Source organism: Dermacentor andersoni, chromosome 1 (genome assembly GCF_023375885.2).
Source record: "Dermacentor andersoni chromosome 1, qqDerAnde1_hic_scaffold, whole genome shotgun sequence".
NCBI lineage: Eukaryota > Metazoa > Arthropoda > Arachnida > Ixodida > Ixodidae > Dermacentor > Dermacentor andersoni.
The window spans coordinates 8,083,533-8,109,619 of NC_092814.1; the positions used below are offsets into that span (position 1 = coordinate 8,083,533).

The 26,087-nt window shown below is 45.5% G+C and overlaps 1 protein-coding gene across 8 annotated transcripts in view; it reads right to left on the reverse strand.

Annotated features, from left to right (window-relative positions):
* Unc-115a (actin binding LIM protein Uncoordinated 115a) overlaps positions 1 to 26,087 on the reverse strand; it is a 558,372-nt gene that overhangs the window by 166,575 nt on the left and 365,710 nt on the right. For all 8 annotated transcript variants that reach the window (XM_050191443.3, XM_050191440.3, XM_050191439.3 and 5 more), the window contains 3 exons: positions 15,948 to 15,998; positions 15,823 to 15,837; positions 15,569 to 15,736 (listed from right to left, as the gene is read on the reverse strand). In XM_050191443.3, the coding sequence (XP_050047400.1) occupies positions 15,569 to 15,736; positions 15,823 to 15,837; positions 15,948 to 15,998 (234 nt within the window). The remainder of the gene's footprint in view (positions 1 to 15,568; positions 15,737 to 15,822; positions 15,838 to 15,947; positions 15,999 to 26,087) is intronic.

Sequence of the window (26,087 nt, forward strand, 5' to 3'; positions counted from 1 at the left end):
AGATGCCGATGTATCGAAAACGTCATTTTAAATACGTTGCGCACTCTTGGCACTGTCTCTCGCGCACGGCGTGAGCCTTGCTCTCTTTGCTCCTCCTACAATGCCACTCATGTGCGGCAGCAATCAGAGCGCCGGCTCGGTGGCAGCTAATCTTGAAGATGTGCTGCTGCCCAAGCCGAAACGCGTAGCCTCCGCCGTTCGCCACTGCATGCTATGTTCTCCGGTTGTGTTGCGACGCCTGTTTGTCGAACCTCGACTGGCGTTACTATTGGGTAGCACGGCGTTGTCGGCGGGCTGCAGGCGTCCGGTAGACCATGGTGACCCGGGCAAGGACGAGACAATTTCTAGTGCGAAACTTGCACTGTTTATTCAATGGCTGGTGAAGGATAAGAAGAAGAGAATGAAAGAATTGAAAAGTAGATTGTGGGGCCCCTTAAATAGGCCCACTACAATCGTAGGCGAGATCTTGCTCACGTCAACGTCACGTGACATGCACCGAGTCCTCCTCGTTCCTTTTCGGTTGCTCCCACTTTCCTAGGCGACGTTGCATGTCCCCGTTGGTGCTTTGCAGCTGCTCCCACTTTCCTAGGCGACGTTGCATGTCCCCGTTGGTGCTTTGCAGCTGCTCCCACTTTCCTAGGCGACGTTGCACGTCCCCGTTGGTGCTTTGCGGCTGCTCCCACTTGCCTAGGCGACGTTGCACGTCCCCGTTGGTGCTTCGCGGCTGCTCCCACTTTCCTAGGTGACATTGCACGTTCCCGTTGGTGCTTTGCAGAGGCTCCCACTTGCCTAGGCGACGTTGCATGTCCCCGTTGGTGCCTTGTGGTTGCTCCCACTTTCCTAGGCGACGTTGCACTTGCTTGCCTCGGCTGGTGGCAACCCGCGGGTCCGGGATGGGCGGCTGACCCTTTCTTCTAGGTGGCATTGGTACGTGGAAAGGGTCTCCCTTGGAGTCGCACAGTTTGTGAAAAGGGTTCTCCCCTTGGTCACCCACACACAAAGGGGCCTGTAAACACTGCGGGGCGTCCGCCAGACCCGCAACCACTCGAGACAACCAAAGGAAATTAGGAATCCATCCTTTGTTTCGGTTGGGCAGGGTCTTTCTAGCATCCTTTTTGCTCGGGGTGTTACACACCGAGCATAACAGAATCTCCGGCGGGGGAGGAAGATCCCGACGCGTAGGGGTCAGCAGCCACTGGGCGAGGGATCGTCATTTCAGCAGCAGAATTTCCCTCCAGGGTGACGAACCCTTGGTTCGTAGCTGGTAGATTCCTTGGAGTCGTTCACCAGTTCTCATGGCGCTCTTGTGCCTTTTCTCTTTGGTCCGGGTCCAGTGAAACTGCACTTGCAAACCCGTCTCGCAACTTTTTATCTCCTGTTTGGGCAAGCAATCACCCCAGAACAGTGCCCGACCCACAACCACAAGGCAAGTGAGCACAAGGCCACCCTCCCCCAAGATACACCAAGCTTAAAAAAAAGAAAAAAAGAAAAAGAAAAACACACGCTACTGTTTTCCTATTTCTTTCGTGCGTCCTCCCCCCCTAAACACAAAAAACAGCCATTTCTTGAATGCGTTAAGACGTGGTTACTGAAATCAGCTAACAATCAACTACAACTTTGCGATAATAAAAAACATATGAAAAAAAAACAACAACATAAAGATGCCACGGAAACCCATGTAAGCATGAGGCTTTCGATACTCTAGGGGCAACAACTCAGTTGTCAGCATTGCCGTTAAGTTTACCCTTCTTGTAGCGAGTATCGAAGGTGTACTGTTGGAAGAGCCAAGCTCCAGCACAAAAGACAGCCGTTTTTCATAGACATGGACTGCACCCATGTGAGGGGACAGTCCATAGAGACTGTGAGTCAGTCTCTATGGTGAACCTTGAACTAGCAATATAGCAAGCTAGCTTCTGCACTGTATGCTTCCTCACGAACTGAAAGCTTTCTACTGGTGCAGAGTATGGGGTGTTAGTTTTCGTCATCTCTCTTTTGACAAAGCACCACCCCCATACCCCGGTCGCTGGCATCACACTGAAGAATGAATGGCTCAGAGTAGTCGGGCACGTTCAACACTGGCTGACTCGTTAGTGCTTTCTTCAGAATACTAAAAGCCTTTTCTTTTGCATTATCCCACTTGCCCATCTGCGGTTCTGTTTTTCTAAGAGCATCTGTTAAAGAACTTGCAATCTCGGAATAATGCAGGATATATATTTGGTAATAACCTGCCAAGCCAAGGAATGGCCTGATGTCCCGCTTGGTACGTGGTTGCGGGAAGTTGTCTATTGTGGTCAGTTTAACCTCGAAAGGCCGACGATGGCCTTGCCCTATTACGTGACCTAGATAAGCTACCTCCGCACGCCCTAATTGGCATTTGGGAGCCTTGACAGTCAAGATGGCCTCTCGTAGAGGAAAACACGGTTCGCAAGTGTTGCATATGGTCCGCCCATGATGAAGGAAAGATTGCCATGTCATCGAGATACGAAAGTGCAAAGTTCTCCATTCCCTGCAGCATCTGGACCAAAAGCCGTCGTGGACCAGGTGCAGGAGCTGCTCACAATAGGGATGCGCCACCACGAGTTGGTTGAACTGCACCCCCTTTCGACTGGCGTGCTTTCTATAGAGGACACCTGCTCACTAGAGCATAGAGCACTAGAGAATATGCTCACTAGAGTCGAGGAAGAACTTGGCAAATTGCCAAGAGTGGGAATATAGTGAGCTTCTAGGTATAATAACGACAGAAATGTCTGTTGGAAAGGAAGAAAACGAAAAGTTGGTGGAACAGGGAAATACGAGAAGCTGTCGCCGAACGACAGAAAACATCTCGAGAGCTCAGGCCGGCAAAGAAGGCGCAGCTGCCGCAGGATGAAGTAGCCGATAAATGGGAAATATACCAGAAGAAAAAGTCTATGGTTCCAATCCTGGGCGCGGGAGTGGCAACAGCATCATGGCTCACCTTCCGCCTTTTTGCACTTCGCAGGCTTTCCTGGCATCCTTTCTTCTGTGGCTGACCATAGCCTTAGCTGACCATTCCAAACATGCTGCACCACCAGATGAACCCGCCGGCCATCACTTCCCAGACAACTACTCCCTACTGAACCCATCCGGACTGCTCTGCCCAATCTACTGTGCATTTACGTCATCAACGGTGACGTCAACCCCTGGTGCCGACTTAAACTCCCGGCCATTCGACACCGTCTTCAGTGGGCGCGGGAGTGGCAACAGCATCATGACTCACCTTCCACCTTTTTGCACTTCGCAGGTGTGTAAGCGTTTTTCCTTGTATGCTAGAAAAAGCGATGATCTCTGCTTGTTGCTACTTCCATGCCCACACGTGCTTTGTGATATTATTAGCGAATGTTTCCATATGTCTATGTTATTACTTTGCTGTGGCGACATCGAAACTAATCCTGGGCCTACCACGAGTTCAGAGTATTTTCTTGATACACAGACATTACCTGATGAACCCTTGGAACAAATGGCCGTCCTCTTCCAGCTTCTGAAAGACGTTCAGTTGCGATCGGTTCAGTCCTCAAAGCATTGGACAGAATTGGTTGCTGATGTTCAAGCAATCAAAGCCAGCCAAAAAAATATTGAAAGCAAGATTGGCTGCATCCAAGGAAGACTGAATGCTCTTGAGGATAAAGCTAATTCCCTAGATCAGCTTAAGGAACACGTCACAGGTCTCCAGAAATCTGTAGCGACGTGCAACACTTAGCTTGTTTCTTTGCAATCTGGGTTCAACGACCTAGAGGACAGATCGCGAAGAAACAATTTAATTTTTCATGGCATCCCTGATTCTCGCGAATCATGGGAAGAATCTGAGGCCCACATCATTAACGCGCTAGCAACTATCATCGGCAGTCTACCCGACATGGCAATTGAACGCGCTCATCGTCTCGGTTCCTATTCACCTGATGAATGCCGCCCCATTATAGCGAAATTCAGCAACTACAAAGTAAAGGAAAAGGTGCTTTCCGCGCGTAAGCTCCTAAAAGATAAAGACAACACGATCTGTGATGACTACTCACCTGCCACCCGCCATATCCGAAGTAAACTGATTTCCTTTGCAAAACAGTTACCGGTGTGACAGACAGTGTGACAAAACAGACAGTGTGACAGAGTGCACGTAACAACACATGCGTGCTAACACTGAACCGCGTACTGCGCCACCTAATCGTCCATAGGGAAGCACGAGGGGCAGTGGAAGTCACTTATACCCCGTGTCTGTCCTTTTCACTAACATTCGAAGCATCAAAAACAAACGCGACTCATTCACTTCCACAGTCGACACGTTTTACCCAGATATCATTGCACTTACCGAAACTTGGCTGCATCCACATATTAGAGACCATGAAATCTTCTCTACCGCACATGGCTTTTCAGTTTATCGCTGCGACCGTACGTTGCGTCAAGGTGGTGGTGTTCTTCTGGCAATTAATAAACACCTACACTCTCAACCCATTACTATTGCTACTAACTTGGAGATAGTCTGGGCAATTATTGAAATAAGCTACGTAAAAATTATAATGGGCGTATGTTATCGCGCTCCTACTGACGTTGCCTCCTTTGCTAACGAATTACAAGACGCAATCAATATCGTCGTAACACGCTTCCCTTCCTTACCCTTGTTTCTACTGGGTGACTTCAACATTCCAAACATAGTGACACGTGTACTTATCTTTATCGGGCGACCACGTTTGGCCGCCTAACAAATGTTATCGTGCAGCGCAGGACGCGCCTGCATGTAAAAGAAGTTTCTGGAAAGTTTTCGATGCTTCTATCCGCTGTCTGTTGTCGCCGAACTTTGTGTTATCTGATTTTATTGCGTGACACGAATAGTGTAGAACTTTGTGGAAGACACGCGATAAAACGGAAACGCCGCAGGCCAAGGCATTTCAAGAACTCAAACGACGCATGCAGTCGCCGCCGGTACTTGCACACTTCGACGAGGACGCCGATACCGAAATCCACACTGACGCCAGTAGCCTAGGCCTCGGTGCCGTCCTAGTCCAGAGGAAAAACGGAGTCGAACAGGTGATAGCTTATGCTAGCCGGTCGCTGTCAAAAGCGGAAAGCAATTATTCTACGACTGAAAAGGAATGCCTCGCCATCATTTGGGCTACAGCTAAATTCCGCCCTTACCTCTATGGCAGGCCATTCAAAGTCGTCAGCGACCACCACGCGTTGTGTTGGCTAGCTAACTTAAAGGATCCTTCAGGACGACTGGCGCGGTGGAGCCTCAGACTACAAGAATACGACATCACTGTAACCTACAAGTCCGGACGAAAACACTCCGATGCCGACTGCCTATCACGCGCCCCCATTGACCCGCCGCCGCAAGACGACGAGAATGACGACGCCTTCCTTGGCATGATAAGCGCGGAAGACTTCGCTGCACAGCAACGGGCAGACGCGGAGCTAAAAGGCCTCGTCGAATATTTGGAAGGGCACACCGACGTTGTCCCCAGGGCATTTAAGCGCGGATTATCTTCCTTCACGCTTCAAAACAATCTACTCGTGAAGAACTTTTCACCAGTCCACGCCAACTACCTTCTTGTTGTCCCGTCAGGACTTCGTCCAGAAGTATTGCACGCCCTACATGACGATCCGACCTCTGGACACCTAGGATTTTCCCGGACACTATCGAGGATACAAGAAAAGTATTATTGGCCGCACCTGACCGCCGACGTCGCCCGTTATGTCAGAACATGCCGAGACTGTCAGCGACGCAAGACACCGCCGACAAGGCCAGCCGGATTACTACAGCCAATCGAGCCTCCTTGCCGACCATTCCAGCAGATCGGGATGGACTTGCTGGGACCCTTTCCGACGTCAACAACCGGAAATAAGTGGATCGTCGTGGCTACAGACTACCTCACCCGCTTCGCTGAAACTAAAGCACTGCCGAAAGGTAGCGCAGCCGAGGTGGCGAAATTCTTTGTCGAAAACATCCTGCTGCGACATGGCGCCCCAGAAGTCCTCATCACCGACAGAGGAACGGCCTTTACAGCGGAGCTCACTCAAGCCATTCTGAACTACAGTCAGACAAGGCACAGGAGGACAACGGCCTACCACCCACAGACGAATGGTCTTACGGAGCGGCTGAATAAGACCCTCGCCGACATGCTAGCGATGTACGTCGATGTCGAACACAAGACGTGGGATGCCGTCCTGCCGTACGTAACATTCGCTTACAACACGGCGGTGCAAGAAACAACACAGATCACGCCGTTCAAGTTGGTTTACGGCAGGAACCCGACGACGACGCTCGACGCCATGTTGCCGCACGTCACTGACGAAGAGAATCTTGACGTCGCTACCTATCTCCAGCGCGCCGAAGAAGCCCGACAACTCGCCCGCCTACGGATCAAAAACCAGCAGCGTACCGACAGCCGACACTACAACCTCCGAAGACGCTTCGTCGAGTACCAGCCCGGCGACCGTGTTTGGGTATGGACCTCGATACGCCGACGAGGACTGAGTGAGAAACTACTGCGACGCTATTTCGGACCCTACAAGGTCATCCGACGTATTGGCACACTGGACTATGAGGTCGTGCCAGACGGCATTTCGCATTCACAGCGGCGCCGCGCACGACCTGAAGTGGTCCACGTGGTGCGTCTTAAACCGTTTTACGGACGCTAACGAACTTCCCTTATTTTGTTTTCTTTGCTACGAGTGCTTATTTATTACTTTCGTTTTTTTTGCAGCATCAGGTCGATGCTTTTTAAGAGGGGGGTAATGACACGTGTACTTATCTTTATCGGGCGACCACGTTTGGCCGCCTAACAAATGTTATCGTGCAGCGCAGGACGCGCCTGCATGTAAAAGAAGTTTCTGGAAAGTTTTCGATGCTTCTATCCGCTGTCTGTTGTCGCCGAACTTTGTGTTATCTGATTTTATCGCGTGACGCGAATAGTGTAGAACTTTGTGGAAGACACGCGGGTCCCATCGGTTAATCTGGAACATTCGACGGCTGATCTATAAAAGCCGACGCGCTTTACCCGCTGATCAGACTTCCGACGATCGCCGACCTTGTTCGCCGCTATCGTTGTGCTATAAGTGTAGCCTGTTCTTGTGGGCATAGGTTTGCCCAATAAAAGTTAGTTTTTGCCTTTCACAGTATCGCTACTGTGTTCTTAACGTCACCACCACGTGACAATAGTCTGGCATAGTGAACCCATCGTGATACACCCGTTCTCCACGTTAGCAAAAGATTTTCTTGACTTGTGCGCACTGTTCTCTTTCAATCAACTGATAACCCAGTGCACCAGAATCACACCACAAGTTGCTAACACCCTTGACCTTCTGCTAACAACACGACCCGATTTTATTTCAAACATTACTTACCATCCTGAAGCGATCACTCCCTTATCCATTTCAACATCAGCATTTCACGTCCGAAATCAGAAAAAAAGACCAAGACAATTCACGACTATAAGAAAGTTGACTTTGAATTAATTAACAACGAGCTCTGTATATTCCTTGATACTCTCCTGACTGATTTCGATAACTGTAGTGTTCAATCGAACTAGAATATGTTTGTTACTAAAATTAGTGAATTAACAGGAAAATTTATCCCTACCTACACTCTTTCCTGTAATGATAACGCTCCCTGATACAACACCCACATTAAGCACCTTTCGAACAAAAAGAAACATTCGTACAGACTAGCTAAAACATCTGCAAACGCTCAAAGATGGGCAGCTTACAAACGCGCTACATATAACTACATAACAGCACTTAAACAAGCTAAAGAAAACTTTTTAAAGAACACATTGCCATCAATGCTTACTACTGATACGAAAAAGTTATGGCGCACTATTAACCCAAAACATGACAACGCCATAACCCTTGTTGATAGCTCCGATACCGCAATTCCCCCTGCCGATTGCGTATTTGTATTAAATGACGTTTTCACGCGTAACTTTTCTAAACAGCTGATGTAACACGCCCAACTACACTATCTTACGACTACGCCGCAATGCACCCTTTAATAACCGAACCCGTTGGCATAGAAAAAATAATCGCCTCATTGAAACTCTCATCTGCTCCTGGCTGTGACTTAACACAAAGTTTCTAAAAAACACTAGCACATATTGTTCCATTATTCTTGCAAAGATTTTCCAGCAATCACTTGACAAAGGTTCACTGCCTGCTGATTGGAAGGTGAGGAAGGCGATTCCACTCTACAAAACAGGTACTAAAAATTTCCCACTGAACTATCGGCCTATTTCCTTAACCAGTATACCATGCAAAATTATCGAGCATATTCTGTTCTCTCCCCCCCCCCCCCCGTATTGCCAACTTCTTAGAAGAAAACTCATTTTTTTCTGAGTTTCAACACGGCTTCCGCAAAACATATTCATGTGACACCTAACTAGTATCATTCACGTTTAAACTAAACCTACTGCTTGACCACTCTTCAGTATCAGATCAAATTTTTTTGGACTTCGCAAGAGCGTTCGATAAAGTGTGCCACAGCTTATTAATCTACAAACTGCAACAACTAAACCTTCACCCTAAAATTTTGTACTGGCTTGAGGTTTTCCTCACTAACCGTTCACAGTTTGTTTCAGCTAACGAAGTAACCTCTAATCTGAGTCCTGTTTATTTAGGTGTACCACAAGGCTCCGTGCTTGGACCCCTCCTATTTCTCATATATATTAACGACTTACCTTCCTGTGTTTCATCTCAAATTCACCTATTTGCTGACGACTGCGTAATTTACACCGAAATAACTCGCGACGAGGATGTAACCAGGCTTCAAGCTGACCTTAACGCCGTTTCTACGTGGTGCAATTCATGGTTAATGGAACTAAATGTTAACAAGTGTAAATTCATGCGTGTATCTCGAACTACCAGTGAACCACCTGTGTACTCCCTTAATAACGCTCCATTAGAATTGGTAACAACTTACAAGTACCTTGGCCTTCACATCACTTCTGATCTTACTTGGAATACCCACATCACCCATATAATAAGTAATGCTAACAGAATGTTAGGTTACTTACGACGCAACTTTTCCAAAGCACCTTCTTCCTTAAAATTAATCCTCTATAAAACTCTAATACGACCTAAACTTGAGTATGCTGCTTCAATCTGGGATACAGGTCAAGAAAACCTAATGCACTCACTGGAAATGGTTCAGAATAACTCTACTTGTTTCATTCTTTCTAACTATAATAGAACCGCGAGTATCAGTGCCATGAAATCTAGCCTTAACATATCCGTCCTTGTCATCACGTCAAAAAATGTTCCGTTTGTGCCTTTTTCATAAATTATTTCATCACCCACTGCTACGCAACAAACTTATTTCTCCGCCTCCGTATGTATCGCCCAGACTAGATCACATTCATAAAGTCGGCATTTCATTTTGCAGATCCAACGCTTTTTTGCAGTCATTTGTACCACGCACTTCCAATGAGTGGAATCGCCTCCCCGCCTCAATGGCCACTATCGCAGATCACCAATTATTCAAGAATGCCATAGCTAGCACTGTATAACTAGGAACCTTTTTCTTCACATTGTTCAACCTGTACTCACAAATGCCATAGCTAACATTGTATATCTAGGTGCCATTTGTTAAATAGTTTTGTATATACATATATATATAATTTTCTGCACTAGTAACTCCTGTTTGTTGAATTTACCCATTTTGCTTGTAACCACTCCCCTCTATAATGCCGTAATGGCCCTGAGGGTATGATAAATAAATAAATTAAAAAAAGGTGAAAGTGAACATTGGTTGTCAGAAATATGTGAGGAATAGAAGGCCGCACCTAGACTATTTTGGAACCACATAAAATTATTAGGCAGGATGTCAAAAATACAACAACAAATCCTATATGAAGATGGACACAAACTGGAAGGGGAAGCAGCAATAAATTACATCAGAAAAACAGCTGAATCTTTCCAAGGCAATGACAAGGTTGTATATGAAGAAAAAAAGAGCATGAAAGAGAACCAGGTGGAAAAGGAGCTGGTGCTGACAAATTTCAACTGGAAGAAAGCCGAAGAGAAAATTCCTAAGCACACCTCCACAGGTCTAGACGAGGTTCCCGTTAGGCTGATTAATAAACTAGGACCAAAAAGTAAGGAAGCTCTGCTGAAAGCAGTGGAAAGAACTTTAAAAGATAGACGAATACCAGACAGCTGGCGACAAAGTAGAATGAACTTAATTTATAAAGGTAAGGGAGAGAAAGATAGAATGCACTCGTATAGACCGTTGACCATTACATCGGTAATATATAGGCTAGCAATGCAGGCAATCAAATTAAAGCTTCAAGCATGGGCAGAGAATAATGGCATTTTGGGAGAGCTTCAGAATGGCTTTAGAATAGGTAGGCGTTTGGATAACTTGTTTGTTCTTACTCGGTTATTGAAATATCAAAAGCAGAAAGCAGACCGTTGTATGTGGCCTTTTTGGACATTACAGGAGCCTACGACAACGTAGACCGCAACATGTTGTGGGATATTCTGGAAGGGGAAGGCTTAGGTAACGATTGTCTACAGCTTTTGAGAGAGATTTACCTAGAAAATACCGTTTGCGTTGAATGGGAAGGGATGAGAAGCGCGGAGAAGGTTCATATCAACAAGGGACTGAGGCAGGGGTGCCCTTTATCCCCGCTGCTGTTTATGATGTACATGGCAAGGATGGAGAGGGCGCTAGAAGGAAGTAATATCGAGTTTAATCTCTCATACAAACAGGCAGGTACAGTAATAGAGCAGCAACTCCCAGGTTTATTTTATGCGGACGACATTGTGTTGCTAGCTAACAAGCAAAGTGATTTGCAACGTCTGGCTAATATCTGTGGACAGGAAGGCAACAATTTAGGTTTGAAATTTAGTGTTAGAAAATCAGGTGTTATGGTATTCAATGAAAACAGTGAACAGACAGTGGAGATACAGGGCCAAGAAATACCTCGGATAACAGAATATAAATATCTTGGTATATGGATAAACGAAGGCAATGGATATATGGAAACACAGGAAAAACCATAACAGTCAAGGGGAAGAGAAATGCAGCCATAATGAAGCACAGAGCGCTATGGGGATACAATAGGTACAAGGTCCTCCGAGGTATGTGGAAAGGGGTAATGGTTCCAGGACTTACTTTTGGAAATGCGGTTGTTTGCTTTAAATCAGGGGTACAATCAGGACTCGACGGGAACCAAAGGTTAGTGGGTCGCCTCGCATTGGGCGCTCACGGGAAGACTACAAATGACGCTGTGCAGGGGGATATGGGCTGGACTAGTTTTGAAGTGAGGGAAGCTCGCAGTAAAATTGAGTATGAAGAACGGCTGAGGAATATGGAAGAAAGTAAATGGGCTGGGAGAGTGTTCAGGTATCTGTACAGGCAAAACATTGATTCACAGTGGAGGAAAAGAACTAGGAAGCTTACCGGCAAGTATGCGGCCTGTGGGGTGGGCAACACAGCAACAAAGAAGGTCAAGCAGAAAGTCAGAGAGGCTGAAATATTCTCATGGGTGACGGCAATGGAAAACAAACCTGCCATGAGTAACTACTTAAAAGGAAAAAACGAAATCAAGAAAGAAACAATTTATGATAACTCAAAGGGAAGCTCATTACTTTTCGAAGCGAGATTGGGATGCCTTAGAACACACACCTATAAAGTGAGATATAAGAAGGAAGAAGAAGCATGTGCTTGCTGCGGTAAAGCTAGGGAAACGACGGAGCATATTTTATTAGAATGTGAAGATGTCTACCTAGCGGTCCATTTAGGCACCACTGACCTCCTTGAAGCCCTTGGGTTCAGCGAGAGCAGAGGGAAAGTAAACATGTCCGCAATAGAGATTAGCAAGAGGCGATTCGAAGATCGGTGGAGGCGTACAACGTTGGTGTTGTTTATGGGAATTGATCTTTTTTTTTCTTTATTTCTCTGTGAACATAGGTAGGAGATTAGGCAATAAAATAACAAGAGCTTGGTGGCGTAACCTACTGCCCCGTTCCAAAGGGGATGCTCATAACATCCATCGATCCATGTATCGGGCACACTATACAGCATAGTTCGGTGCATGTCATGCATCAGCATCCTACTTGGTGTTCAACAACGAAGCCTTCTTTGCCTTTTCCTTCGATTTTTTCCATTGCAGCTGTTGTTGTCTTGCATGCCATGTCGGGGGGTGGTTGGTGTATAATGTACGTGGCAGGGGCGTGTGTGGCTAGAATGCCCTCTGGAGCTCCCTGGCCATTGCCATAATGCAATCTGGAACTCCCCGGCGGTCAACACAATGCCCCACAGATGGTTGTAATTGCACGTGAGCCCCCGCAAAAGCATTCCAGAAACTGCTGCACTAAACTTTGTACTCACGTGCAACAGCCCGGACGTGAGATAGAATGGCATACAGAAGAGACAGAGAATGCGTAAAGCCAACACCATGACAAAACGTTAAAGAACAACCTTGCCACTCTTTGCTCGTGGCAGCTTGTATACATGGGAGGAACGTGGGAGAAGGGAAAGGTGCCGCCAGAAAGCATGCTTCATTCGGGGCCACTTCAATAAAAGGAACGTTGCTACTAAACAGTTGTGGACAAACTGTTAAAAAAAGAAAAATTAATTTAAGGTACAGTACGGCACGTTTCTGCTATTTTCTTAAATATAAACATGTTTGTGCATGTGGACAACTGTCGCAGGGCTGTATTAAAGCAACACAGCTACAAAACGACAATATGCAAACAGTCATCCATCAAATCAACACTTAAAACTGTCACAAAGTCCACACCCTGCAACACTAGTGTGTGCGATGGAAACCTGGGAGGCCAGCGGGCACTGGTTTGTTGGGCACGTGGCAGCAGCCACTTCTCGTAATGCTTCAATCGTAAGCTGTCGTCATCGCCATCACAAAATGACGACAGAGCATCTTTTTCGGAAGGTTGCTGTTGCTTCATTTTGCGCATGACTGCAATCTGGAGTGGTATTTTCAACCTGTAACTTTAGAAGAAACTGATTTTGCACGACTCAGCATCAGATATGTCGGTGTAATTGGCCGCAGCGTTTCTGGCGCTATGCCAAGCTGTACAGCATAGTGCCAGGAATGCTGCCTACGTAGAGAAGTCTGACGCCGTTTGTGATACAGTCGAACCAGTTTAAAACGAACTTCATAGTTCGGCAAAAAGTGGTCTTTGTATCAGTAGTTCGTTATATGTGGACTCGCCCATCAAAATGCACAAAAATTAATTATGCTGTAGCTGGTGACGACAGTTCCGATTCAATTTTTAACTTTTTTAAAGTTCTGACTGCTTTGTGTTGTACTTATTCCAGTCTAAACACACCTACAGATATATAAATAAAGCATGCAAATAAATAAATAAAATAAAAGGCACCACATTGGTCTGAAAATAGGATCTTTAGTACTTTCACATTTGTTCCCGGCACTTTTCCATATCTCAAGTTTACGTTGAAGGCGTCCTCTAAAGATCGAAATGTGCCGTCTTAGCCCCTTCGAAAAGGCACCCGGCCGGTTTCGTTCACCTGCCATTTTGTAACTATGACTGTATCCAGCGTCATATTTTCTTCGTGAACTTGTGATATACAGTTGAACTTTGCAATAATAAAATCAGCGAGGAATGCGAAAAAATTCGCTCTCACAAGAATTTTGTTGTTGCGAAGTGAGACAGCACTGACAGGTAATGCGTCAAAGAACGAAACTTTACAGTCAAAATTCCGTTAACTTACTTTGGCAAGCTTTGCTCGAGGATATAGAACCGCACTGCCGACAGTACAAAGTGGGCCGCATGTCTCGGTCAGCAGTGGCAGCACTGCCATGGAGCAGTATTCTCGGTCCGAGATACGATCACTTTTGCGAGATTTTGTGCAACTCGGCCCCGGACGCACAGCAACAGCACTCCCCACATGCAGCCGCGTTTCTCCCGCACCAGCTTGTAGCCACCGATGCATCCAGTGCCGAGCATGGAAGTGATTGTATCTCGTACACCCGAAGGCAGTAGATTACGGCCCCTTCGCGCAAATCTACCTCCGGCGCTGAATCCGCATGCAATGCCTGTCAGTCGTCACCAAAACAAGCATTCTTGAAGGACGGGATGGGTATTCCCAGACACTAGCTTAATCATGGCCCGATGTGTGGCACTCCATGCTGCTATTGCTATCTTAAGTGCCATAAACAATTCCACGTTGGTGGATTGCTTAGTTTTTGCTGCATTTTTCTCACTGAGGCACACAGTATGCACTGCACTAGGTGTGCAAAAACTGTTGTCACGTGTCGGTAGCACCATGCATGCAGCTTCAAATAGGCTATCAACAAAAAAGATGGCCGCCATGACGCATCTGCAGTGCATGCGATCGCTTCAGGCACTTGGTTGTTTTTGTAATAAAAAATGCCAGTGCCCACACAAATGTAATGTGGTGGTATTTTATGCAATTTTAGTACAATGCAATCACATTTGAGCACATTTTGGAGCCTGCTAGCCTTGCATGAGTAGGTAATATGCAGGGTTATGTCCCGGCAAATTTCGTTGCTACACGATTGTAGTACGCGACACTTCATTGTCGAGAGGTACGAAATGCATTGAATCCTATGGCCGTTCACCATGGAAATGAAAATATTTTGTTGTAGTGAGAATTTCATTGTTGTGGGATATCGTTATCGCGGGTTTCGACTGCAGTTTACTATCAGCAGGATACAAGTAGATCTGCATATGATACTAAAGTGTTCTAGATGGCTGGAAGTGGCAACCACTGTCGCATGCCAGGATTTTTCAGACATCTTGCCATTATGGCTGCAGCATCGACCACATGTGCGCCAAGAACATTTTTTTTTCTGCCACTTTGGCCTAAAAAGTGCGAAGTTGAAAGGTAGAACGCAATCACAAACCGTTATCAGCAGCAATGTAAATGAAGTGTCGAAGAACCGTAACCGCCGACTTGTGCCCCGACTTGTGCCATGTTGTGTTCACGCTGACTCGAGCCGCGTAAATATCGATAGCAATGCTTGAGCAGCCGTTGTTTCAAATAATCCAAACAGCACGTGGTGCCACATGGAGAACTGTGCAGAGCGCCCAAGATTGCATGCAGTGCCACCCAGGTGCTGCATTAGTTTGCTGCACGTTCTCGTGCGTACAGTTTGGTCGCGCTTCCGTACTTCAGAACTTTGCGTGCATCCTCCTTTTACACAGACAAAGTTTGAAGCGTTCATTGTAATAGTATGGTGCTTTTGAAAATGTCCATTTTATCTGGACAGAGTTTTAATTGGTAGAGATGAAAAATCATAAATGCCATGAAATGTGGCCATTATAACAGATAGATTGTTATATCTGGAATCGCTATAAGTGGGTTCGACTGTAGAATCTCTGCTAGAAAGAGACTGCATTAGAATCGGGTAAATATGGCAATCAAATATTGTTAATCAGTCAATTTTGTCTTAATTTCCCATTCACTGCCGCATTGAGTTATCCACTTCAAGGGGGGGAACTGTGCGCATATGCAGACCAAGCCCATGAGAAACGTGTCATTTGGTGTGCATATCCAAACACTTTATAGATGTGATCCTGCAAGAATGTCCACATGGACTAGAAAAGTTCGTACCTGGATCAGTGTAAGGAAACGGTGGTGCTGGGAAATCATCCCTCTCAATCTTGGGGATCTCAGTGGGCTTGGGTGGCCGAGCACCCGGAAAGTGGGCCAATTCAATGGGCTCTTCATTGTTCATGTGAGGAGACTTGGGGCGAGGCACACTGGACTGGATGGTGTCCACTGGAAAACCAACATATCTCCACATTCAGACACATTGGAGCAACCGCATAAATGAACCGTGCCAGTCATGTGTCCCAGGTACATACCAAGAACTTGCATTCCTGGAAAAAAAGGAAAACTATAACATCTTGCACCATATAAAACAAATTAGGGTAAAGTGCCTCAAAAGCAATCTTGTCTGCATAAAATTACTACTAAATTTAATACTTGCCTTGTTTTGTGTGAGGCTTGATGGGGAGCTTTCTTCGATTTCCCAAACCATCTGAAAGAAGCAAGGCCAGTTTAAACGGACCATGTTTACGGTGCGGCATCCCACTGCAACCCGACACGCAGCTACTGCATCCTGGCCCGGCAAGCCACATGGCCGTGCAATGCAAACCTCTTGTTCAGAAGAAGGGTGCAGACAAAGGTTTGCCCACTGGCAAGCCCCATTCATTACTTGTGGCAGCTACTGCTGTGCCGTCACAGTGTGTGACCAATGTTCCAGCAACTGATGCTATTTCGCAAGTTTTGACTGTATGCCAATTCGAGCCAATTATTTTTTACAGGTCTTGCTTCGCCAGCGTATATATTTTGCGCTTACCAATGGGGCAAAGTGCATCTTTTCGTGTATATCTGGGTACCGAAATTTTTACTCGGGGAATTAACCCCGTAACTTCCCTGGATGAGCTTAGCTCATCAACGCAATTCTGGTCAATATTGCTTCGGACTAAATCTGCTCATCAATGGCAATAATTCAGTTTTGAAAGCAATTTGGACCAACTAAACATCCACTTAGTTTTTCTTCTACTATAGACAGCTGCAGTGCCAGCATCTGATATCCGTGGTTATTTCCCTTTTATTTTACTACATAGATGTCAGCACATTTTCAACACCTCAAAGACAGAGTTGATTCAATCTTCGTGTTCTACAATATAGATGGCAGCCATTTTGTCAGCACTGGAGAGGTGCGTTTATTGCAGTCTTTGTTTTCTACTACACAAAGTGCTCAAAGACTGCATTTTTGGAATAGCACACTTTTTGCACCTCTTGGCAGATTTCGAATGATGGCATCTGCCACTGACAGCTCACAAGTGAGTCACATGTGCAAAAGAAAGCTGCTCTAACAGTGAAAGTGATGCCCTAGAATCTTGTTCAAGAAAAGAGGATGACAGTCTTCTACTGAAATTGATCACTACGTGAGTGAAAATTTGTGGGCACAATGTGAAGTATCCTACTAAAATTGATCACTACGTGAGTGAAAATTTGAGGGCACCATGTGAAGCATCCAAGAGCTTACTCCCACACTTCATGGTTGCACTCACACAGAGGTGGGCATGCATAGCGTGCATGTGGCAGACAATACAGCAGTGGTGGCTTTGCACTTCTGGACGGCACACAAGCCGTGCGGTCGGAGGGTTTTATTACATGGGCATTCCAGGCACACTTCTGCCATCACCGTGATGTTCCATATATAGTTTAAGTGCGATAACATTGTGGCTGTGTGCTGTAGGTGACGTGTGAGGGCGAGCCGGCAATGGCGGTTCGATCTCACTCGTGCAAGAGAGGAAAGCAGGGACAAAGTGCGCCGCCTTCCATTGCACACAAGTGCAAGAAACCGGGGGGTTGGGGTTCTACTCCAGCAGCGACTGCGTATCTTGAAAGCAATCTGCAATTGAGACAGAGTGCGTTGGGTGCCAATAGCTTCGTGCGCACTGTGTTCTTGCCCCTTAGTTTGCATTGAAGCGAGAGGCAGCACGAAGGCCAATTTGGTTGATGCTGCTGCCGCACTTCCTCACACCAGTGTTTCGACAGCCAGTTTCCGCGCTCATCAAGTGTGATGTGCTCATGGTTGGTCACTTTTGCTTGTACACGCGTGACACCATGCTTGCTAATTTAGTCAGTAAGCGAATATTTACAAATTTATATGGCCAACAAAATTATTCTCCTTACTTCGTATAGCTGTCTCATAATTTGCTGTTGCAATAGATGCTTTGCCTTTAGGGTGAAACTGCAACTTACATGAGGCAGTGATTTCAAATTGAAATTTAGGGCTAAAATAAATGCTGAGAGTCCAGTTTTTAATTTTTTGAAGCCATATTGGCACCTTTTCTCTGTGTTACAACATTAAATAATAGTTGCACAATCATGTCATGGCCCCTTTAAGGTAAAGGAAACCATTTCTTCAGGCCTTCCTACAAGCCTCAATCTTGTGGCAAACAAACACCTCTTAGGTGATTTAGAAAAGATGCAGTAGTAGAAGGATTTTTCCAGATGCAAGAGCAAATATTCAGTTAATAGGAGATGGCAATAAAAGAAACCTGATATAGTCTCAAATAATCTCTTGAATCACTGTGCACTTATTTGTGCCATACATGATCAATTTTTGGATGTTTTCACTATATTTACAACTGAGCCATTGGCAAGTGTAGCAAATGAACTTGCCATATGTCCTGTGCAACAAAGAATGTGAAGCTGGGATGGGGATGCAACAAGTTCATAATTAATATGGAAGATATATTTAATCACTGTCTAAGACTACATTTTAGTGCAGTGAAGCTGATGTGGGTCAACTCATGGGTGAAGATCTCGTTGAGTCTACTCAAGGTCCCCTGAGCGGGGTTGTGTCTAAGGCAGCAATAAGAAATGAAAGGTACTGTCAAGGTGACTGACACCAACTCGACGTAACAATAGCAATAATGCATATGATGGAAACCAAATATATAAACAGTTTACATGCTTGGCCCAACTGCCAAAATAAAACAGACAAATGCATGAAATTGCAAAACCAAAAGTGTTTAGTGGCCCTGTTATGTTTTGGCCGAGCAGGGTCCGAGCCGAGACAGGAACACGACGCCGAACGACGAATGACGTTAGTTTATTGCGGCATACCTGCTGCCGGTTGATACAAAGCACCCACGGTGTGGCTGCGCTGTCCTTTTTACCAGCCTTGCCTTCACAAAGAGAGGGAAACAACCCTCCTCACGATAAGAACCATGCGCGACAGCACCTTATCTCGCTGACAGGCTCGCTGGGCTTCGGCACTTGGTGTAGGCAGACGCATGTGCGTGAGCGCAACAGCCCTTACTCGGCTCCCCCTTCGTGGCTAGAATTTAATATTGCATGAATCTTTCAAGACATGCAGTTTAGTGTTCATGCCCTTCTGACAAGTGACAAGGAATTCAATTTTACATTTTTAGGACCCGACATAAATCAAGCAAGAACGACATGGTGCAGCTTGCATTGTGAAAGTGTTAAATGTATGAGTCATCACAGAATGTCTATGGGGGCTTAATTTAATTGGTGCTTACCCACCAGCAAAGCCTCTTATAGAAGTACCGTTTAAGCTGCGAGACACTACAATCGTCTAGAAGAAACCGTATGGTTTCCAACATGATAAAAACTGGTTACAAGCGAAGCCAGATTCAACAGGCCATAAAGATCGCCATTTGCATGCCCCATTACAATACAGGGCAGTCCACTTGTAAGGAAATCAAGAACGAAAAATTCGATCGTTATAACCGATCATCGCTATATCTGGACTGCCGTAAAGAGAAAAAAAGGCTGCCACATGACTTTGCGCAGCTCCAAATCCACATTTGCCAATTCCACTAAAGAATAGATACCGTATATACTTATGTAAGAGGCTACAACCCCTCAGTGGCATAGCCAGAAATTTATTTTGGGGGGGGGGGGGGGGGCTATGCTGACGACTACAACCTCTACGTCCCCCTCCCCCCCTCTCTCTCTCTCACATATATATATATATATATACACACATTGACACACACACACACACACACATTGTTTGGGATATAATCGGCCTTAGTGATATTAGAACTGGTGAGGCTTATACATTGCTGAATAACTGACATATCCTGTGCTATAGAGGTCTCCCAGATAAGAACCAATACGGGCTAGGATTCCTAATCCATAAGGACATAGCGGGCAACATTGACGAATTCTACAGCATTAATGAAAGGGTAGCTGTAGTCGTAATCAAACTTAATAAGAGGTATAGATTAAAGGTAGTAGAAGCCTACGCTCCAACATCCACTCACGATGGCGAGGAAGCAGATCAGTTTTATGAAGATGTTGAATTAGCGATGAGAAAAGTACAAACTCAGTATACTGTAGTAATGGGCGACTTCAATGCAAAAGTGGGGAAAAAGCAGGCTGCTGAACAAGCAATTGGCAACTACAGCGTCGATTCTAGGAGTGCTAGAGGAGAGATGCTGGTTGAATTTGCAGAAAGGAATAAGCTTCGAATAATGAACCTTTTCCTAAATAATCCTAATCCATAACAAAGGGGACGCCAAAGACTTGAAAAATTATAGACCGATCAGCTTACTGTCCGTTGCCTACAAAGTATTTACTAAGGTAATTGCAAGTAGAATCAGGAACACCTTAGACTTCCGTCAACCAAAGGACCAGGCAGGATTCCGTAAAGGTTACTCAACAATAGACCACATTCATACTATCAATCAGGTGGTAGAAAAATGTGCGGAATATAACCAACCTTTATATGTAGCTTTCATTGATTACGAGAAAGCGTTTGATTCTGTCAAAACCTCTGCAGTCATGGAGGCATTACGAAATCAGGGCGTAGACGAGCCGTATGTAAAAATAGTGAAAGATATCTATAGCGGCTCCACAGCCACCGTAGTCCTCCATAAAGAAAGCTACAAAATCCCAATAAAGAAAGGCGTCAGGCAGGGAGATACGATCTCTCCAATGCTATTCACAGCGTGTTTACAGGAGGTATTCAGAGACCTCGATTGGAAAGAATTGGGGATAAGAGTTAATGGAGAATAGCTTAGTAACTTGCGATTCGCTGATGATATTGCCTTGCTTAGTAACCCAGGGGACCAACTGCAATGCATGCTCACTGACCTGGATGGGCAAAGCCGAAGGGTGGGTCTAAAAATTAATCTGCAGAAAACTAAAGTAATGCTTAACAGTCTCGGAAGGGAACAGCAGTTTACAATAGGTAGTGAGGCACTGGAAGTGGTAAGGGAATACATCTACTTAGGACAGGTAGTGACTGCGGATCCGGATCATGAGATTGAAATAATCAGAAGAATAAGAATGGGCTGGGGTGCGTTTGGCAGGCATTCTCAGATCATGAACAGAGGGTCGCCACTATCCCTCAAGAGAAAAGTTTATAACAGCTGTGTCTTACCAGTACTCACGTACGGGGCAGAAACCTGGAGGCTTACGAAAAGGGTTCTACTTAAATTGAGGACGACGCAACGAGCTATGGAAAGAAGAATGATGGGTGTAACGTTAAGGGATAAGAAAAGAGCTGATTGGGTGAGGGAACAAACGCGAGTTAATTATATCTTAGTTGAAATCAAGAAAAAGAAATGGGCATCGGCAGGACACGTAATGAGGAGGGAAGATAACCGATGGTCATTAAGAGTTACGGAATGGATTCCAAGGGAAGGGAAGCGTAGCAGAGGGCGGCAGAAAAATAGTTGGGCACATGAGATTAAGAAGTTTGCAGGGACAACATGGCCACAATTAGTACAAGACCGGGGTAGTTGGAGAAGTATGGGAGAGGCCTTTGCCCTGCAGTGGGCGTAACCAGGCTGATGATGATGATGATGAATGAACCTTTTTCAGGAAGCGTAGCAACAGAAAGTGGACCTGGAAAAGCCCTAATGGTGAAACAAGAAATGAAATTGATTTCATACTTTCTGCTGATCCCAGCATAGTGCAGGATGTAGAAGTGTTAGGTGGGGTAAAGTGAAGTGATCATAGGTTAGTGAGGGCTAGGATTCACCTCAATTTGAAGAGATAAAGAGTAAAATTGGTCAAGAAGAAACAGGTCAACCTAGAGGCAGTAAAGGTAAAAGCAGACAAGTTCAGGCTGGTACTTTCAAACAAATATGCAGCCTTAGAACAGAGAGATGAAGATGACAGAGATAATCAAGGGAACCATAACTAGGCTGGCTTCAGAGGCAGCAATTCAAGTGGTAGGCAATGCACCAAGGCTACCAGTAAACAAGCTCTCCAAAGTAGCAAAGGACCTAATAAATAAACGATAAAGAATGAAAGTTTCCAACTCAAGAGATAAGACAGAATTCACGGAACTGTCCTGATCAACAAAGCGAAAATAAGTGATATTCGAAACTATAACGTGAGAAAGAGTGAAGAAGCCGTAAAAAATGGACGCAGCCTGAAATCTGTGAGATGGAAACTTGGCATAGGACAAACCAAGTCGTATGCACTGAAAGGTAAGCAGGGTAATATCATCAGCAATCTCGAAGATACAGTAAAAGCAGTGGAACAATTCTATTCTGACCAGTACAGTACCCAGAGGAGTCAGGATACCTCTATTAGAAACAGTAATGAACAGGATAAAGAAACTCCTCCAACTAGCAATGAGGTCAGAAGGGCCTTGCAAGACATGAAACGAGGAAGAGCGGCAGGAGAACATGGAATGACACTCGCTTTAATCAAAGATGGAGGCGACATAATGCTTGGAAAACTGGCGGCTCTTTACACGTAATGTCTATCGACTGCAAGGGTCCCAGAAAACTGGAAGAATGCAAACATACTAATACACGAAAAGGGAGACGTTAAAGAACAGAAAAATTATAGGCCCATTAAGCTTACTCCCAGTATTATATAAAATATTTACCAACATATTCTCCAATAGAACAAGGGCAACACTGGACTTTAGTCAACCAAGGGAACAGGCTGGCTTCAGGAAGGGATACTCTACAATGGATCACTTCCATGTGATTAATCAGGTTATTGAGAAATGTGCAGAGTACAACAAGCCTCTTTATATGGCTTTCACAGATTACAAAAAAGTATTTGATTCAGTAGAGATACCAGCAGTCAGAGGCATTATGTAATCAAGAACAGACCGCTTATGTAAATACCTTGGAAAATATCTACAGAGGTTCCACGGCCACCTTAATTCTACGCAAGAAAAGCAGGAAGATACCTATAAAGAAAGGGGTCAGACAGGGAGACAATCTCTCCAATGCTATTCACTGCGTGCTTGGAAGAAGTATTCAAGGTATTAAACTGGGAAGGCTTAGGAGTAAGGATCGATGGCGAATATCTCAGCAACCTTCCGTTTGCCAATGACATTGTTCTATTCAGCAACAATGCAGACGAATCACAATAAATGATTGAGGACTTCAACAGAGAGAGTGTGAGAGTGGGATTGAAGATTAATATGCAGAAGACAAATATAATGATAAATAGCCGGGCAAAGGAACAAGATTTCAGGATCGCCAGTCGGCCTCTAGAGTCTGTGAAGGAGTATGTTTACCTAGTCATCACAGGGAACCCTGATCATGAGAAGGAAATTCACGGAAGAATAAAAATGAGTTGCTTTGCATATGGCAGACATTCTCAGCTCCCGACTGGAAGCTTACTATTGTCAATGAAAAGGAAGGTGTACAATCAGTGCATTTTGCCAGTGCTGACATATGGGGCAGAGACTTGGGAGACTGACAAAGAAGCTTGAGAACAAGTTAAGGATTGTGCAAAGAGCGATGTAACGAAGATTGCTAGGCATAACGTTAAGAGACAGAAAGAGAGTGGTTTGGATCAGAAAGCAAACGGGTATAGACTACATTCTAATTGACATCAAGAGAAAAAGAATGGAGCTGGACAGGTCCATCTTAATGTGCCGGGGTGTAATGCTCCAGGTGTAATGCTGGGTTTAATGCGGGGTGTAGGGTGTGATGCGCGAGTTAGATAACCGTTGGACCATTAGGGTTACAGAATGGGTACCAAGAAAGAAGGGAAGTGCAGTCGACGACTGCACAAGACAAGGTGGAGCGATGAAATTAGGAAGTTCGCGGGCACTAGTTGGAATCGGTTGGCGCAGGACAGGGATAATTGGAAATCGCAGGGAGAGGCCTTCGTCCTGCAGTGGACAAAAAACAGGCTGATGATGATATATATGGAGGTTGTACACCACACAAATACAAACTCCTAGCACTTTCCAAGGAAGAGCTCTCTAACAATGAAAATGGAATGTTTTTGCGTTGCCAAAACACCACTTTGCTTAACTTCTGACAAAAATACTTCATTGCTAAGGCGTGCAGCCACTTTGCATCAAATTATGCTATCATCCTTATGCTATTCCAAAAATCACGATAGCAAAAAAACAAAAATATAGATTACAAATTGATGCAGTTATATAATGTATGTCAATGACTTACGGTACATGAGATGGAAAAACAAACAACGCTAAAGTCAGGGCCAAACAAAAACAAGACAAAACGCTATCGTGTATCTTATTGTTTGCAGGCTATACTTGTTGCAGCACAGGTAACAGTGGAGATCGCTGCTGTTTTCTAGCCAGGACTTCTAATGGGTACGGCCGCAGCTACGTACTGAAGAGGGCGGGCACTATTTTGCAAGTAGTCTATCACTCAATCTTGCTTTCAGCATTGTGGGCATGATATATTATTCTAGATTTAAAAATAGAGGAACAAGAGAGAAATACAAAACTTTATTAAATGTTCTTGCTGGGGTAAAGGGAGGCGGGGGGCCGGGAGCCCACAGTAACCCCCTTCCTCAGGTGGCGACCAGACCTTGAGTCTTTGTGGCATACGAAGCTTGGCGTTAGACCTTTGACAATATCATATGATGCAAGTTTCACTCATTTTCGGTGATCTGCTGTCCGGCTTGCTTGACGAGATGTTTGGAAGTAACTTGCAATCATGGTATTGCAGTGATCACACAACACATATTGTTATTTGATCAGACTCTAAAATTGACGAGGCAGACAGTCAGGCTGCTTTCAGAGAGATTGCTTTCTGTTTAGAAGCATTTTTAAAAATTACGGCATCCGTAGTTCGTAGTAAAATAAGGGCCAGTACCTCCGAGAGATTTGAAAGCGTTGTGCCTCGAGACACCCCTTTATTCTGAAAATTGTCGAGATGTTTAGTTAAGATCGGCTCTCCACAGCAAGCAGCACTTCTTATGGGTCGGTGAGCCCCAGCTAGGTGACTGGTCATGGCCATCTGGTGTTGAGCAATCGGGCAGTGACGAGAGGCTCTCCCTATGTTCATAATTATCCACCAACTTTGTTCTTGATGCCTTTTATGCACATCACCCCCCCTCTCCCACCCTCCTCGTATTTATCAGCTCACTTCCCTTCTTAAAATTCTTTTCTATTAGTCTCTGTCACTCTTCACATTCACCGGGTTGTTGAACGGCGAGGCAGCCCCTAACATTCTCATATTTCTGTTTCTGCTTGGACTTCCGAGGCCATTCACCTACCTGCCCTCCCACCTTATTGTTGTGGCGGGTACTTAGTTTCCATGGCCCAGCACCCCTGTCCTTGATATATTTTGCTGTGCGCAAATCAGCATCCTGTAGGTTCTTCTTGTCCTGTTTTCTGCCCTGTACCCGCCGTGGTTGGGTAGTGGCTATGGTCTTGGGCTGCTAAGCATGAGGTCGTGAGATCGAATCACGACGGCCCATTTCGACGAGGGCAAAATGTGAAAACATCTGTGAAAAATTTCCAGAGTTCCCCACTACGGCGTGCCTCATAATCAGATCGTGGTTTTGGCACAGAAAGCCCCAGAATTTTAAAAAATTAATTTCTTTTCCCTGTTTTCATTTTTAACAACGTGTATGAATTAGCCTAACAGCAAGCTCTTTTCCAGTTTACTGACACAGTGATAGTCGGAGACAGTGGAAAGAAAAAGACGGCAAAAAAAGAGGGGGGGAGGGGAGGGGTGGTGCTTATGCGTATCTTAGACAAGCAAGTCGCATAATTTTTGGAATGCTTTTCTTCCATGCAGCGTGGTTGACGATTTGGTCAAGTACCAGAAATGAGAAGCTGTTCGACGATACGAAGGCCTGGTGGGGAGCAACAATTCCTCCACTTTTTATGCATGTGCTCATCCTATCTTTATCTATGTGTGGAATTTTTAGCACTGATCCCCCCTCCGCAGTTATGGTTAACATGATCTGGGATGAGGTGGAGGCATGCCATGAATGGGGCCGCAATGTTCTGTGCACTAGAAAGGGGTTCACCCCATGACAAGGGATGAGGTGGAGGCATGCCATGAGTGGGGCTGTAATGTTCTGTGCACTAGAAAGGGGTTCGCCCCATGACAAGGGATGAGGTGGAGGCATGCCATGAGTGGGGCCGCAATGTTCTGTGCACTAGAAAGGGGTTCGCCCCATGACAAGGGATGAGGTGGAGGCATGCCATGAGTGGGGCCGCAATGTTCTGTGCACTAGAAAGGGGTCGCCCCATGACAAGGGATGAGGTGGAGGCATACCATGAGTGGGGCCGCAATGTTCTGTGCACTAGAAAGGGGTTCGCCCCATGACAAGGGATGAGGTGGAGGCATGCCATGAGTGGGGCCGCAATGTGCTGTGC